General features: G+C 47.9%; 1 protein-coding gene across 1 annotated transcript in view; it reads right to left on the bottom strand.

Annotated features, from left to right (window-relative positions):
* Positions 1 to 1556: 1556 nt before the first annotated feature.
* Positions 1557 to 16892, bottom strand: part of OTULIN (OTU deubiquitinase with linear linkage specificity) — a gene marked incomplete at both ends in the record, with an annotated part of 29433 nt that continues 14097 nt past the window's right edge. The window contains 4 exons of the mRNA XM_080710369.1: positions 1557 to 1751; positions 3812 to 4078; positions 7776 to 7901; positions 13578 to 13721. Coding sequence (XP_080566495.1) covers positions 1557 to 1751; positions 3812 to 4078; positions 7776 to 7901; positions 13578 to 13721 — 732 coding nt within the window. The remainder of the gene's footprint in view (positions 1752 to 3811; positions 4079 to 7775; positions 7902 to 13577; positions 13722 to 16892) is intronic.

Raw genomic sequence — 16892 nt, 5'->3', positions numbered from 1 at the left:
TTCCGCCCGCCCCCCTCTCTCCCTCTCTCTCCATTTATTTATTTGTTTGTGGTACTGGGAATTGAACCCAGGGGCTTTTTACTCTCACACATTTTAGAAATTTCCTGGTTTGAAACAAGATCTTGCTAGGTGGCTGAGTCTCGCTAAGTTGCTGAGGCTGGTCTTGAACCTGTGATCCTCCTGCCACCACACTGGCTGAAGAGTCCATTTTTAATAGAGAAACTTACATTTTCAAAGGTTTGTCTCTCCCCCAAAGCAGGTCAGGTAGCCTATGAGTTAGATTAAATCGGCTCTAGTAGATGTTGTTATAGAGTAAGCTCAGTGCTCGAGGGAAAAAGCACCTCACGGATGTGTCACTTCACCTGCTGACGACAGACCCTAAAGAATGGCGTGCCCGGTCTGCATGAACGACCACAGTCCGTATCCCTTGCAGGTGCCGCAGGTCCTGTGGCTAACCACGGTGGCTGTGCCCAGCAGGCATCGCCCACAGCCCGGCCTGCTCCTCCCCCGGGCTCGGGCTGCGGCCAACCCAGGCCACGTGAGCTCACCACGCTTTTGCTCTCCCGTTGGCTACAGCTCTGCTTCAGTTTCCCCATGAGAAGCTCTCAGAGTTTCTAGTACTTGTCCCCTGCCACCAGATCAGTGATATGGGCTGCCAAGGAGGCTCCCAAGACAGAGCATGAGGACATGGGGACACGGGGAGGCCAGCTGGGCTCCGCCGCTCAGCTAGACCAGCGACTGGTGTAACTTAGCAGTGGTTTTCCTCTCTAGAGACACAGGTGCATATAAACTCTGATAAACTCAGATTCTTTGGGCCTTTAGAATTGTTAACAGCTCGACACTAGCGTGCAGCTGAAAGCAAAGTTCCTCTACGTGGCCGGCACAGCCAGTACCAAGCATCAGACCCTGTGTGTAGGGGACAGCAGACACCTGTCAGTGTCATGCAGAGCAAAAAGGTCTGGGTCCCCCCACCACTCCCTCCTGCTGCTCCTCCAGCTTTCAAGTAACCAACCTCGGGACCCGATTCTTAGTCTTCTAATGAGGCAAGCTGCTTAAAATAGCATTAATGTATAAATCCCAACTACTGCTCATTCCTCCAAAGAAAGCAGAGGCGGAATTATCAGAGGGCTGTGCCATTACAAATCCATCCCAAAGTTGCACCTGCTGAGCAGACCATACAGGAAGATCAGTAGAGACCCATCGCCACCACCCAAAAAGATTACTCTCTTAATAATAAAAGCCAGTTTACAATTAGAAAGGATTTTGAGTTGAGACATGAACATCATCTTCTCCAAAATGAGTGTCCTCTAATACAGAAGCGCTCGAATCTCCCAACAGGTATGCGCTGAAGGCCCCACTGACACATACTGTGCTACAGCTGGGGGAAAGGAGTTCATTTTATTATCCAAGCTGGTCCTCGGCACACCTCGGTCCATCGCAGCTCCCGGGGCTCAAGAGGCTGCGCAGTCTGTTCTCAGACCTGCGGGCCCGAGGCCCGCGCCAAGGAGCTGCCTGTGCACTTTGCCACGCTGTGGCTGTCCAGGCGCAAGTGTCCCTCACAGACTCGTCTCCTCGCACACTCCCACGGGGATGTTGTAGTGCCGATCGTCCTCGGTGATGAGGGTCACCGCCGGCCAGTCCTTGGGTGGCTCGGTGGGGTAGACGGTGACGAACTCTTCGGTGCCGTATTTGGACAGCCGGTACACCCGGATGGTGTGGTGCACAGCATAGGCCAGAAGGAACATTTCAACCTGGGGAGAGAGAGCAGACAGGTGTCCTGAGGGAAGCCACCGCAAAAGACGAGCCTAACGCCGCACTCCATCCCTCTGCCAGACGGTGCGTGCAGGCAGCTACACGGCAGCCTTTCTCCTGATCCTGCACGGGAAAGGATCAGGCTGGGCCAAGTACGAATGCCAAAAAACAAGTTTATGCTTGGTAAGGGACCTGTATCCAGATTACAGAATAGAGAGAATGCTTACAGCTTGACAATGGAACAGCTAGTTTAAGCACATGAAGAGTTCAATATCTTGAGTTGTTCAAAACCACAACGAGAAAGCCTTTCACAATCACCAAGATGGCCACAGTAAAAATCTCCAGGACGATGGAAGCGACTGCAGAACTGGCAGGTTTGCTTTTAGGGTGAGGAAATGTTTCAGGACTTACTTCATGCGGGTGCTGGTCACACAGCACCGCAAATTTACTAAATGTCAATGATCTGCATACTCTAAAGTAGTTAATTTATGGTAAGTGAACTTCACCTCAATTTTAAAAACAGTAGAAGTGTTGGTGAGATGTGGAAAGATGGTGCACAGCTGGCGGGAATGTCTAATGGCAGAGCTGCTTTCAGATGCAGTTTGACTGTTCCTCACGATGCGAAACAAAGGATCACCACCTATCCCAGCAACTCCACTCTTCACCGTATACTCGAGAAACAAGTCCATACACAAAAACTGTCCTGAACGCTCATGGCAGGATCAGCCATCATCACTCAAAGTGGAAACAGCCTGAATATCCATCAAACGGATGAATGAATAAAATATGACATGGCCGCACACTGGGATATTGCTTATCAAGGAAAGGGAAGTCCTGATGCACCTGCGACATGGATCCTAAAAACGTGTTAAGTCAAAGAAGCCAGTCACAAAGCAGCATCTGTATGCAATGCCCGAGCAGGCAAACCTATAGAGACGAGAGTAGAAGCAATAAAAAAATGGACTCCCCACTGTAGCAGAACCTGTAGGATCTCAGGCTTTTTACTATGAGGCGTTTACTGTGTTTCAGGAAATATAAGTAATTCACATATGTGTACAGGTAAGATTTTTAAGTAATCATCAGTTCTGCCTTGACCCAGCAATGACCATCAGTCTTTGCTTTTTTCTACCTCCTAAAACAATGGGACTGAGACCCACCCACGACGATGGCTCAGGGGGGAAGCCAACCCAGCTCTCTGCAGGCCCTGTCCTGGCACCTGGGCCTTTTCAGACACAGGCAGGTACAGAGGCTGTCATGTGAGGGCGAGGGAGCACTCCGCATGACATCATAATGCAACTCCAGGGCTGGTTACTCAAGAAAAATGAAGACTTTTAGGGAAACGAATGCACTAAAATAGAGTGATACAGGATGGCGATGAAACTGTTGGCTTAGGGGACTGTACTGGGTATGTGTAAGATTCCACACCGAGTGTATTGTAAAGGACCCAGCAGAGGCTGGGCCCCCCTGGCTCCAGCTGCCAAGAGCAAACAAGGCCCTTCAAGTGGCTCTTCCGAGTGCTTCACTTACTTGCAGCCTGCAGAACCGAGGGCACTAAAGCCATCACCGCGCAGCAGCAGAGCCCAGGACACGGCAGTGGTGACTATAAAACAGGGCTACAAGACTTTGACATCCGCGCTGGCACAGGTGCAGCTCAGTTCCCCTCCCCGTGGGAAGAAAGTGGACCTAGTCACTGGCTTCCCACAGTAAATGTGGTGTGAGTGATGGTGTGTGGCTTCTGAGGTGCGGTCACTGTGGCGTCCTCCTTGTGTTTTGCTTGTATCCGGCTGAGGACAGCTGTCATGCCACGAGGACATCAAGGAGCCTCTGGAGAGGTCCCAGCGCCTGGGACTCAGCCCTCCTATGAAGCACTGACGAGGACCGAGGCCTGGACAGCAAGAGCGGCAGGTTCTCCAACCCCAGGGAAGCCTGCAGCCCAGGCACCATGACTGCAACCTGAGGCCCTGGCCAGACCCACCCAGCCAAGCGCTCCGAGTCCCTGACCCACAAACAGGGCGGGACCGTGGGCGATGCCTGTGGTCATGCAGCTCCCAGGCCTCACCTGCTCCAGGCCACCGGTGTGGCCCACCTGGTTTAGGTGGTTCCTCAGCAGCTGACCAGGGTCGTTTGACGTGTCCCGAGCAAACAGAAGCACGGAGAAAAATGGCACTTCCTTTCCCTTCTCCTTGTCATCGTAGAGTTCAATGGCTCTGTTCAACATCAGGAATTTGACAGCTTCATAGAGGCTATACTCGTCTTCATTTGTGAACAGTTCATCACAAGCTATCTGTCTTGCTTCGGCAGTTCTCATTTCGGCCAGGCCTGCCCACTATAACAAGGAAGTTATGTAACAGTTAGAATTTTTGTTCTAAAAACCCCTGGTATACTTCCACACCAAGAATGCAAAATTATGTGCAAAGGTAAAAACTGTAGCCAGGCGTGGTGGCGCACGCTTGTAATCCCCGCGCTCGGGAGGTGGAGACAGGAGGATCGCGCAGGTTTGAAGCCAGTTAAGAGACTCTGTTTCCAAATTAAAAAATACGTATATAAAATAGGTCTGGGAGTGTAGCCCGGAGGTAGAAGGGTTTCCAGGAACCCCAGTACCACCAAAAAAAAAAAAAGTAAAATCTAAGTAGTCCCAGTGTTCAGTGTTTGAAGTTTCCACCTCAGATGACAGTGCTCCTGAGACCACACATACTTTGTATTCTCCTTTCCTTTCCATTAATTTGAGACAGAAGCACAGTGTAATAAAGAGCAATGCTGGGGCCACGAGATGGAGATCTCAACTCCTGTAACTTCCCAGGTGACGAGACGCGTATGGACGAGCCAACGAACCTACGTGAGGCCTGCGTGTGCTGCTGTGCAGCAAAGCTGCCCCTACTCCCCCCGGGGGCCTTCAGAACAGCCAGCACCCTTGAGCAAGAGCCTCCTCCAGAGCGGAGGGCGGGCAGGCTGCGGGGTCTCAGAATCAGCTTACCGAGCTTATCATTGGACCACTCACCAATACACACAAGTTTCAAGTGAGTAAACCCACTTAAACTTTTATAATTCCTGATTAAGAAGAAAGCATGTCGGGTATTCAGCTAATATAGAGGCACTCTTTAAGTAAACAAGAAAACCCTGTAAGTCTACGTGTTTTTAAGTTACAGCGAAAAGAAAAGAGATGCCAACATAAATACCAGTCCCTATGAATAATAAATGACCAGGGTCCCTCTGAACAACCATTACAGATTTTAAAGTCAGGAGTAAATTTTAATGCTAAGGACTACACAGAGCTCTCCCCAGTACTTGGGTCAAAGCTAGCACATGTTGCCCACCTTTCTTATTTCCTTCAGGTACACCAAATTAGCAACCCAGAACATGGCTCTAGAATCAGAGTGAGATGCGGTTAAGGCCTCACCAGCAGCAGCTGGTGGCTTCCCACAAGTTTAACCAGCCTCTGAGCCTGCCTTAAGTTTCCTCTTCTATAAAACAGGGATGGCTGCAGCAACACTAACTTCATGGTTGCAAGAATAAAGAAACATGAAACTTTTGGTGTAAAGCACGGCAGGGAGAAATGTTATTAATGCTGCCGCAGAGTGTGTGTGGCACTGGGGACCGAACCCAGGGGCATTCTACTTGAGTTACACTCCAGCCCAATTTTTTATTTTGAAACAGAGTCTCACTAAGTTTCTAAGGGCCTCACTAAGTTGCTGGGGCTGGCCACAAACCTGTGACCCTCCTGTCTCAGCCTCCCGAGTACTGGGATTACAAGCGTGCGCCACCACGCCTGCCCGGTTGTGGTTCAGGTCATCAATGAGTAGTTTCAATGTTACTGTAAAATGGTTTAATTTAAACATCCCAAAAAATGAAGTTCTAATTACAGTAGACATACCTAATAAAGCGAAAATAGCAATTTCAGCAGGTCTTACAAAAGATGAAAAGGAAGTTGTGACCTGTAGCTCTGCTAAGGACTCCCCCCCGCATTCACGCAGGCCTGCCCACAACACTCCACTTAGCCAGGAATGACAAAGCACAAAGTCCCACGTTCCCAAAACCCTACGCTCCCCTCCAAGAGATAGTGAGAACAGGACCGCCCTCCCTTTCTCCTTCCCATGTCTTCACAGTGGGAGATAAACCTACTATACAGTCTACTTCTGAAGAAGTCGGGACCCTCAGTTCACTCATTCAACAAAGCATTTGCCAGATGCCTACTGGGTGCCAGGCTCAGTGCGAGGCACTAGGTGCCCTTGGGGAGCTCAACCTCAAACAAGGGCAAACAGACTGAGTCTGGGCAGAAAGATCACCACCTGGGTACATGCATGAAGGTCACCAAAAGGACAGGCCTTTTAAAATTTTGTTAATGGGGAGTGAACTCAGGAGCAGTCTGCCTCTGAGCTACACCCCATCCCTATTTTATTTTATTTATTTTGAAACACGGTCTCACTAAGTTGCAGATGGCCTAAGTTGCTGAGGCTGGCCTTGAGTCCACGATCCTCGTGTCTCAGCCTCTCAAGTTCTGGGATTACAGGCATGTGCTGTGACTTCACCTGGCCCTCAAAGGGCCATTCTGAGCCTTGTCTGACCCCTCTTCACCTGCCTCCCTCCTCTAGCAACAAAGCCTGGAAAAACAGACAAGCCTAAACCTGAGGTTGCTAGTAGGGACAGCTCCGAGCTGCTCGATGCAAGCAACCTAGAGGCCAAGGTATGTTCACGTGAATGCAGGACACCCAACTCAAAGGAGAAGGGAAAAGCTGGGTGTGGTGCCCACGCTCCAATCCTAGGACTTGGGAGGCTGAGACAGGACGATCACGAGTTCTAGGACAGCTTCCGAAGTAGTGAGACTCACATTAAACTGGCAAGACCCTGTTTCAAAATAAAAAGACAATAGGGCTGAGAGTGTAGCTTAGAGGAAGAATGCCCCTGGGCTCAATCTCCAGTACCCCCCCCCACACACACACACGAAAAAGAAAAAAAAGGGGGAAAAAACCACTAAGAAGGGAGAATTCCAATCGCCACATCCAGGGGAACTGACAGACCAGGCGCTCCCTGAACTGTTTCAGACACACCCTTAGGACAGTTTTCAGAAAGACCAGTTACTGAATATACTTAGTGGGAAATCACAGGGAAAGAAAACAAGCTGTTAATAAATATGAACAGAATCTTACAACACAAGCACAACTGGGAAACATTTAATAAGTGTGATTAGTATCATGGACAATATAAGAAATATGAACCAAGTGATATCCCTGAAATTTATAATTTATACGACTTTAGAAGATTCTATTTGTTAAGGTTTACTTTTCAGAAAGATAAACATTTCATTATCCAATATACTACGTGTGTGTGTGTGTGTGTGTGTGCATTCCAAAAATATACACTGGTGATATTTCTCTTTTTTTCAAAGACTTCATGGGAAGAGTTTGTGTTCATTTAATATTATTGTCTAAAAATCAGCCAATTACATTATCCATAACCCTGAGCCAAAGAAAACTTTTCCTTTATAAGTTTAAATAAGAGTAAATAAACGAGCCAAGAACGTTTCTGTTCTTCTCCCTGCCCCTTTCTCTTTCTGTTTAAGATGGGGTCTTGGAGCCGGGCATGGTGGCGCATGCTTGTAATCCCAGTACTTAGGAAGCTGGGACAGGAGAATCACACAGGTTTGAAGCCAGCCTCGGCAAGTTAGCAAGACCCTGTTTCTAAATAAAATATAAAATAGGTCTGGGAGCGTATCTTGGAGGTAGAAGGCCTCTAGGTTCCATCCCCAAGACCACACCAAAAAAAGAAAAAAGATGGGGTCTTGCCACGTTGGCCCGGCTGCCCTCAAGTGCTCCTCCTGCCTCAGCCTGGCCAGGCTTTCTCAGTCTATGGCAAACACGTGACACCTTAATTTCACCTCTGCTGTAGTCCCAAAGAGCCGGGACCACAGGTGTGCACAGGCACACCCAGCTCAGCCAAGAGCACGGGGAAATCTGCGGCCAGCGCCGGGCCAGCCCGCGCCTTCAGAAGCCCGCACTGCACTGGCCAGACAGCGGCACGCTCCCGACCTTCTTCCTCAGCAAGGCGAGGCACTCCGTAATGTTCTCAATCAGGTCTTCATTCTTCCCGTCAAATTTCAGTCCAAGTTTCCACTGCTTAATCCAGTTATATTTGCTTATCAGCTTCTCTGGTAACTAGAACAGCAAGAAAGAGGGAGGCAAAGAGGTGTTAACATTCCAAGAAATCCATCACCTGCTCCAAGCTGGAGGAAAACACAAAGCCTAGAAAGCCTGCCTTTATTAGCAGAATCATCTCCTGCAAGCTGTCATGTGGGTAGAAGAGGGAGGACCCAAATCTGGGTCCTTAAAAGTCAGAAACTTAGTACTACCATATCCAGACATGGTGGCGCACACTTGTAATCCCCGCGCTTGGGAGGCTGAGACAGGAGGATTGCGCAGGTTGGAAGCCAGCCTCAGCTATTTAGTGAGACCCTGTTTCCAAATAAAAGTATAAAATAGGTTTGGGAGTATAGCCCAAAGGTGGAAAAGCCCCTGGGTCCCACCCCCAGTACCACCGTGCAGACAGCTGCTAGGGTGAGCCGTGCTTTGAGTTGATACGCAGGCAGGAGAGCCTGCAGGACAGCAGCGATGGTCAAGGACACGCCCCGGCGGCCATGGGGGAGTTAAGGCAGCACCCGGTGTCTTTCCAGAGACACCTTGCGACTCTGGGTCACTGGCAGCTCCGGGCCACTCCCTAAAGCCTGGCTCAGGAAAGCGTGTCCAGGCACAGGAGAAGGTCCTGGGAGAAGTCAAAACCCTCTCCTTTCCTATTAGGAAAATGAAGCCTAATTTCAGATTTTTTAAAAAATTCACTGAAAACAATCGTTTTGTTAAAAACATTAACACATATAGAGTTTTACACTGAAAGAAACGATGTTGTTAGTTTAGCTGCCTATTGAGCACAGTAAGATATAGTAGTAAAATATAAAGAGACAAGTGAGAACGGACATAGGGTTATGGGAGCTGTGACCCCGTCCGTGAAAGGAAGATGGGCAGCTGGACCGCCGGCCCGGCTTGCTGCGTTCCCGGGCTGGCTCCGTCTCCCCCACTTATCAACAGCATCGCAGCTTCGAAGGCAAGCCGAGACACAGCTGACTGGTGACGTTATGGGAAACTGGACTCTCCTGACAGTGCTGGGTGTGTCGGGAGAAAAAACATATAATTAGGCTGGGCACAGGCATGTCACTTCACTGCTATAATATTTAGAATGGAAAAAATGTTCCTCTCTTAGTCAAAGGATCATTAAAGAATACGTAAGCCCTCCAACGTGCTACTCTGAACCTGTTTAATAGCTATGTAGAAAGCTTTAAATGGGGCTCTATGTTCATTCCTTCTGGAATTTAAGACTCAAAAGGCCCTTTCATGACTGGCAGTTCTGGTTGTACCTTCTCAGTCTACCGCCATCATTGAAACGAAGGTGATTTCACCTCTGCTGAAACACAGGAACACAACGGGGCTGCGAACGACTTCACCGTCATCCCCGTGGATGGCGATTGACACTCACTACGGGAAGGAGGGGTCGTGTTCTCGTCTACAGATGAAGATGACCTCGCCTGAGACTGCCCAGCCCGGGGCCCACGACGTCCTGCCCTTGAGCAACATGCGGGCAGCTCTGCCAAGCCCGATTCAGTCTCAGATGTTTCACCAGAACCTAACATGCCCTCCAGTGGCTACAAGGCGAAATTACAACTGAGAGCAACACCACCAACCCAGTTTGTCCCAATGCACTAGATATGGAACTTGTCCAAAGACTTAAATACAGTATCTAACATATAATGTAATGACATGATTATATAATGCATAAAATTGTACCACAGTATAATTATAAAATATTAATATATAAGCTCTAGAGTATTATTTCCAACCTATTTTAATACACCTGCGTCAATTTTGTTGATTCACAGAACTGAAAACTCAGGACCTAATTAGTTAGAAAGCAAGACTGGCTCCAGAGATGTGAGGAATTGGGTAGACAGCGGAGAGGAGAGCAGCACGCACGAAGGTCAACTGGAGGCCCCAAAGACCTAGCCGCCAAGAGCAAAGCCAGAAGACGGGTCCGCCTGTGGCTACAGTGACTGTCCAGTAGAGGGCTTAAGACGTCCAGGAGGTCGGGGAATTCCGAGGAAAATCCAAACCCTGAGACATGAAAAAGAAACTATCAGGAAAGATAAAGGAGTTGGAATTATTAATTGGAAGATAAAGGTAAACATAACTTTAAATGCTCTCAGGGTCAAAGCACAGAGACTGAACTTCACTTAGAATAAGGGAGACCTAAGCAAGAAACAAAATATAAATAAGACTGTAAAGATTTAAAAATACAGTGAGCCGGGCATGGTACTGCATGCCTAAAATTCCAAGTTCTTGGGAGGCTGAGAAAGGAAGACCGTAAGTTCAAGACCAGCCTCAGCAGTTCAGAGAGCCTCTCAGCAACCTAGTGGGATTGTGTGTTGAAACAAAAACTAACAAAGAAGGCTGAAGGTGAGCCGCTGGGTTCAATCTCAGCAACGCCACACACACACACACACACACACACACACACACACACACACACACGAAAGAGCACAGTAAGTAAAAAGTTTAGGTGTCATTTCATTTGTGACAACTATAAAGCAGCCTGTTTCTCTCTAGTAAGTGCCTACAGTTCTTGATACCATAAAGGACAGCACATAACAAGAATGTATCATCCCCCAAACAAACTCACAAGAAGAGCTGATACCTTGCTGTCGCAAACACTGCCCCAGGTCCCTCTTGCTCGGCGACACTCTACAACACAGCAAACTCGGAAGCCAAAGAGCCCAGCGTAGAGGACACCGCCTCTCAGGGACCCAGCTGCTCTCCTACATCGCAGAACACCCAGACCAAGCCCGCTCCAAGGCTGAAGGCAGGTCAGGAAGGGGATGAGGGGCAGCCGACTGTCGAGAGGGGCAGGAGGGACAAAGCTCCAACCACACGAGGGACAGAGCAAGGCCAGAGAGGCCGATCGCCCGCCTGAGGAAGGCCAGGGTCTCTCCCGCTGAGCCCAGACTCAAGGCAGGGCTGCTCAGTCTAGCTGTTTCCCTTTAATATCCTGAAGCCAAATGAAGTTCTGGGAGCGTGGGACGGTGGCAAAATGCTATAGAGAACGCTCTCGACCCACAGAGCGAAGCGGACGCAGCTAGTGAGAGGCTCCGAGGCCGACCTGCTCACTCAAGGATCGCCTCGCCTTGGGAGAGGACTCAGGAGGGAGAAGGCACCCCGCCCCTAGGAGAGGTGAGGGAGACAGACAGCGGGAGAGGCGGTGCTGGCCCAGCAGGGCAGCGTAAAGTAGGGTGCCTTTCCTTCCCTGACCAGCCCCTCAGTCAGGAGGCCGGTGGAGGCTCTGTAGCCCACGGGGCCTCAGGAGCAGAACAGGCAGAGACTGTGTCAGTAGTGGGAACCACAGTGAGCTGCTGGGGCCTGGACTTCAACCCGGGGCAAGTCCTTGGAGGGACAGGCAAGAACAGAATGAGTGATTTCCTCAGCAGAACCAACATTCAAAAAACATAAACACTCAACTCAAAGGGAGGTGTGACGTGGTTGTTCTCTTGACATGGGTCTCTTGGCATTCGTTGCTTAGATAAAAAAAATACCACACTCTGACCAATCATTAGACTGTACTCTCAAGAGGGGAGCACACTGGCTGGTACATACAGGAAAGGGGAGAAGCTTGAAGGAACACTTGGGCACATAAAAACTTTTCAGAGGGTAGAATTAAGTCAGGAAAGCTACGGCAGAGCCTGCGCCCCACACACCCAACATTCGAATACAGATCAGAGACAGAAGATGATCTATAGCTTATTTATTTAATTTTGTGGTACTGAGGATTGAACACCCAGGGGTGTTCTACCTCCAAGTTACACTCTCAGCCCTATTTTATTTTTTATTTAGAAATAGGGTCCCATTCAGTTGCAGAGAGCCTAAGTTTATAGCTTATCTTTTACGTGGCAGATGATATCTGAGTGTATCTTGTTAGTAGCAAGGGCATTATTGTGCTTTACTTTTTTAGAGTATACTTTATGTGTTTAATTATTCACACTATTTGCAGCAGAGATCCTTAGAAAGTAGAAAAATTCAAATGTGATGTCAAATAAATTCATATCATTCTAAATGGCCCCTTAAAGGTTAAGCGCTCAGAAGAAAAACCACATGAAATTGAGGATTTCATATCACAATCTATAAATTTAGTGATAAGCCAGGCGTGGTGGCGCACGCTTATAATCCCAGCACTTGGGAGGCTGAGACCTGAGGATTGTGGTTCGCGGACAGCCTCAGCTACTTAGTGAGGCCTTCTGCAACTCAGTGAGACCCTGTTTCAAAATAAAGAATTTAAGAAAAAACAGGGCAGGGGTGTAGCTCGGAGGTCCAATGCCCCTGGGTTCCATCCCCAGACCTGCATAAACAAAACAAAACAAAACAAAAAAACCCACCATTTCGCTATAGTCATCCAACACAGGACTTAAAACAGCCCGCGGCAAGTGAAATCACCACTTGCTTCCCCAGTGCCTCGCCGCCATCCTCTGGCATGCTGTTGCTGACTGAAAATTCTGAAACATCTCACTACTAATAAATGTCATCGCTTGTCAGGAAAAACATGGTTTAGTGTATCAATTTATTTTGAAATATCCGTATCAAAGAAGTAGGCTAATACTAAAAAATAAAAAAAAAACCCTTTACCTGTAAGAAAATATCTTTCCCAGATGTCACTTGACAGTTCATAGAGACGTGTTGGTTTTATACTGGTTTATACAACAGATCACTGTGAAACAGACAGGCAGCACCATCCACCTGCCAGGCCTGCTTTTGTCCTGGGGAGCCCTGTGATCCCTCATCTACCTCAGAGCTTTAACTAGTGGAGCCAGCAACAAGTTTCCCTAAAAGTCCTCTTTATTCTAGGCACATGAAGAGGACTTGGCCACACTCTCATCTGCTACTGAGGACACAGGTAGGCAGACTTCGACTCTGCACAGTGGGCTCTGAGCAGCCAGTGCACAGTGGGGCTGTCACTGCCAGGTTCGGGAAGCAATCCCTTTAAAGTGCATCCAGGGCTTTGTGAGCTCACTGTGCGGGTGCACGGTGAGCTTGCAATCAATGAAAAGCCCATTGACTGCTTTCTCCTCTCAGAAATTGCTTTTAGGCAGATCTTCCACAGCTGGCACTTCAGGGGCTGTGATTTTTTTCTTGTCCTTCAAGCACAGAACTTCAGGTTCCTTCCAACTAATGTCTCACTGTGGGTACTAACCAATCATTCCCGCTCGCCCAAGTCTTCCAGGACAGTCCACCATCCAGCCCACATGTGATCTTATCTGCCTCTGGATACATAGGCACATGGACCCCATGTATCTGTGTCATGTGGCAGACCGAAGACACTAAAGAGCCAGGCCTGTGATTAATCATATGATGGCATTAACCATACCGCCATGCTGAGTACAACATTTTGAACTGTAGCTAGAAACGTGTACTCTAAAACCCTGGCGGGTTCTGAAACAGTAAAATATACAGCCTACTTAATAAAACATTAAAACTGAAGTCAAACTGTTCCTAAGTGCTTTCTACAAACTCAACATCTGGTCTCTAATTCAGCTGAACTGTTTGAGTTTTGTCATTTTTGTCTTCTGGGAACCAATAATTTCTGGTCACTTTACTATGTGAAATTATCCCAGGCACACAGACTAGAAGAAACCCACGTGAGGTCACACTGCAGACAACACCAGGAAGGCAGCATGAGCAGAAAGGGACGTCTTTTCACAAGAACCACCCGCAACGCGTGGACTCAAACCTGCAGCAGCAGCGTACCAGCGTGAGCTCCGGGTCCTGCAGCCAGAGGGGAAGCGCCGCCGGCTGGCTCATCGCCTGGAACAGCGTGGCTCGCAGCGCACAGTAATTGTCTCCGCGGACTCGCCTTATGGAGGTGAATTTCTGAGAAACCTCCTCATAGCCCTGGAAGAAAGTATCAAAGAATTCAAAATGGTGGTTACCAGCTTGAGACAGCAAGAATTCTATTCCTGTGGAAAAATTTTCCCTGATCACTAAAAAATTGGAAATGACGCAGTCTGAGTCCTTCATGGAACATGGAAGTTCCGTTTTACTATTCTATGTATTAAAAAGGGTTAGTATCGCTGGTTGTGGTGGTACACACTTGTAATCCCAGCACTTGAGAGGCTGAAACTGGAGGATCACGCAGGTTCGAAGCCAGCTTCAGCTACTTAGTGAGGCTCTCAGCAACTTAGTGAGACCCTGTTTCCAAATAAAGTATGAAATAGGTCTGGGAGTAGAAAAAGCCCCTGGGGTCAACTCCCAGTACCACATACACACACACACACACACAAAAGGTTAGTATCTGGGCTAGGATTATAGCTCAGTGGTAGAGTGCTTGCCTGGCATGCTGAAGGTCCTGTGTTAGATCCCCAGCATAGTAAAAAAATAAAATAAAATAAAAATAAAAAATTGTATTTTATGAAGTATCAGCATATGTAACAGATGAAATAGACCTGACATACAAGTATTCAAGCACGAGCCATCCCAAACCCAAAGTCATATGCTCCTTTTTTCTGATACTGGGGATTGAACTCACAAGCATTTTATCTCCAAGCTATGCCTCCAGCTCTATTTTACTTTTTGTTTTGAAACAGGATCTACTAAGTTGTGGAGGACCTCGTTACATAGCCGAGGCTGGCTGCAAACCTGCGATCCTCCTGTCTCAGCCTCCCAAGTACCGGGATGACGAGCATGCGCCACCATGCCTGGCTCACATGCCCCTTTCTAAGCCACGGTAGAACACTCACTGGTAACAACATTGAAGGCTTGGCTTAGTCTATGTTTAAACTGATCCCAAGCTCTTTAATGAAGAGAACAGAAAAAAAGAGATCTATACCAACTTTACATTTCTATTCTAAAAATACACCAAAATTCCAAGTTTCCAGCGTATGTACAGTTATGTGTCACTTAACAAAGGGAATGCATTCGGAGAAATGCGTCGCTAGGCAACTTTATCCCTGTGCAAGCATCCTAGAATGTACCTGCACAAACCTAGACAGAACAGCCTATTACATACCTAGGTATATAGCCCCTTGCTGCAACATTAGCAGTGGATTTTGTATGCAGAACTGTCATGAGGAACAAAACATTATGAAGCATGTTCCCAAAACAGAACTCCATAAGATCCCAGTGGCCGTGGTCCACGGGCATGTGTGATGCCGGGTTCTCTAGCTGGACTCTGCTCATCGCTGGACTGACTCTGCTGGCCTCCAGTCCAGTCGGCCCTTTCACCCACCCGGCTCTTGACAGTCACTTGAAACTCTACTCCTACCTAGCACTTGCACAGAAAAGAGGTGTTGTGTGCGGCAGGCGCGATGCTGACCACCTCACTCTGGGTGTCCTGGAACTAGCACTTTGGTAGTAGTAGGTTTCAAAGTCTGCATTGCAGGATGGTGTTCTACATAAGTATGAAAGTTCTTCTTTCCAATTATAAAAATTTGAGAATTTGCCTTTAAATTTAGTGGTCCAGCTACTGCAACATATAAGGGGACCATCAGGCAGACTCATGCTTCCTAATATGCATCTGTCCTCTCTCATGGACCCCTAATTATCCCAGATATATTTAATCATGGCAAATTCAACTACCACTGTATCTCTCACCCCCCCTCAGTACAGGAGAAAGAACCCAGGGCGCTCTATCACCGAGCTACATACCCACCCCTTTTCATTATTTTTGAGACAGGGTGTCACTAAATCGCCCAGGCTGGCTTGTGAACTTGTGATCCTCCTGCCTCAGCCTCCCAAGCTGCTGGGCTACAGGCATGTGCTACTGTGCCTGGCACAACTGGAACTTTCTAAAATTAAATTTGGACTTGCACACATTTATTTTCAAAAGAATATACAAGCCCAAAACAGACAATTAGGCAAATGAGGACTAAATGAGAACTGAGATGAAAGGTGTTACGAGGTTCCTGGGTACCATGCTCTAATTATCTAAGCCACCGGTCCTGAGAGATGCTCCTTGAACCCAGGTGCTCGCTTATGTGGTCACTGCAAGAGTCCAACTGCAGGTATAAAGTTTTTAACCTCTGACAGGAATTGAGAGTCCGGGCATTTCGTGATTTGAGTTCACCAGCAAGTGCCTAGAACACAGAATGTACACCAGAGCTGCAGGAAGCAGAACTGACATGTGCTCTCAGAGGCTTACGAGCAGCAGCTACATTTGACTAAAAGCCCACGGGCAACTGAAGTACATGCTGAAAGACAAGTAATAGTTTCTACAAAAACAAGCTATAAGAAAAAAATAAATGTGTTGAAATATTTAAAAATTAAAAATACTAAATACTAACATTCTAAATGAAAAAAATAGAGAAAACATTTCTATCAAATATGACAGGTCAGTGTTTCTTTCTTTTTTTTTTTTTTTGGTGGTACTGGGGTTCCTGGTAGCCCTTCTACCTCTGGGCTACACTCCCAGACCTATTTTTTTTATATATATATTTTTATTTGGAAACAGGGTCTCTTAAGCCAGCGAGGCTGGCTCTGAACCAGCGCGATCCTCCTGTCTCCGCCTCCCAAGCGTGGGGATTACAAGCGTGCGCCACCACGCCCAGCGTGACAGGTCAGTGTTTCTAATATACAAGAAGAGCATTTATATTCATAATGTAAACAATCCCAAGATAATTATAAGCAAAAGATACAACCCAGAGGTTCCAAGAGGTAGTAGACATTTTAAGTGGACAGTACCACTTTGCAGCTCAAGAGCAGTCAAAGAGCAGAGATTTCACACGGTTCCATCTAATGCCAGGTTGGACCGCACTGTGAAGGACAGTCCCCAGCATCTGCTGCCCATCCGGCTATGAGGCGCGCAGGGCCAGGTGTCAGAGCCAGAGCAAGACCACGGCACAGGAATCCCTGGTGTCATGCACTGTCTCAGAGACCACCCTAGGGCCGTCGCTCTATGCAATGGAAGAGGGGAAGCTCCTGGGAAACCCTAGATGAGGAAGCAGTTCCGATCCTTCTGCGTAGGGAGTGCAGGTGGGTGCGAGGCCCCAGGACAAAGGTGCATGTGGCCACAGCCAAGCGGCACAGAACTAGCCTATCACTGTCCCCGAGGCTTTTGCAACAACCAGT

The sequence above is a fragment of the Muscardinus avellanarius genome, assembly GCF_963383645.1.
Source record: "Muscardinus avellanarius genome assembly, chromosome: 1".
Taxonomy (NCBI): domain Eukaryota; kingdom Metazoa; phylum Chordata; class Mammalia; order Rodentia; family Gliridae; genus Muscardinus; species Muscardinus avellanarius.
Note: the sequence above shows the minus strand (reverse complement) of the source record. Positions and strands in the feature narration are given on the sequence as shown.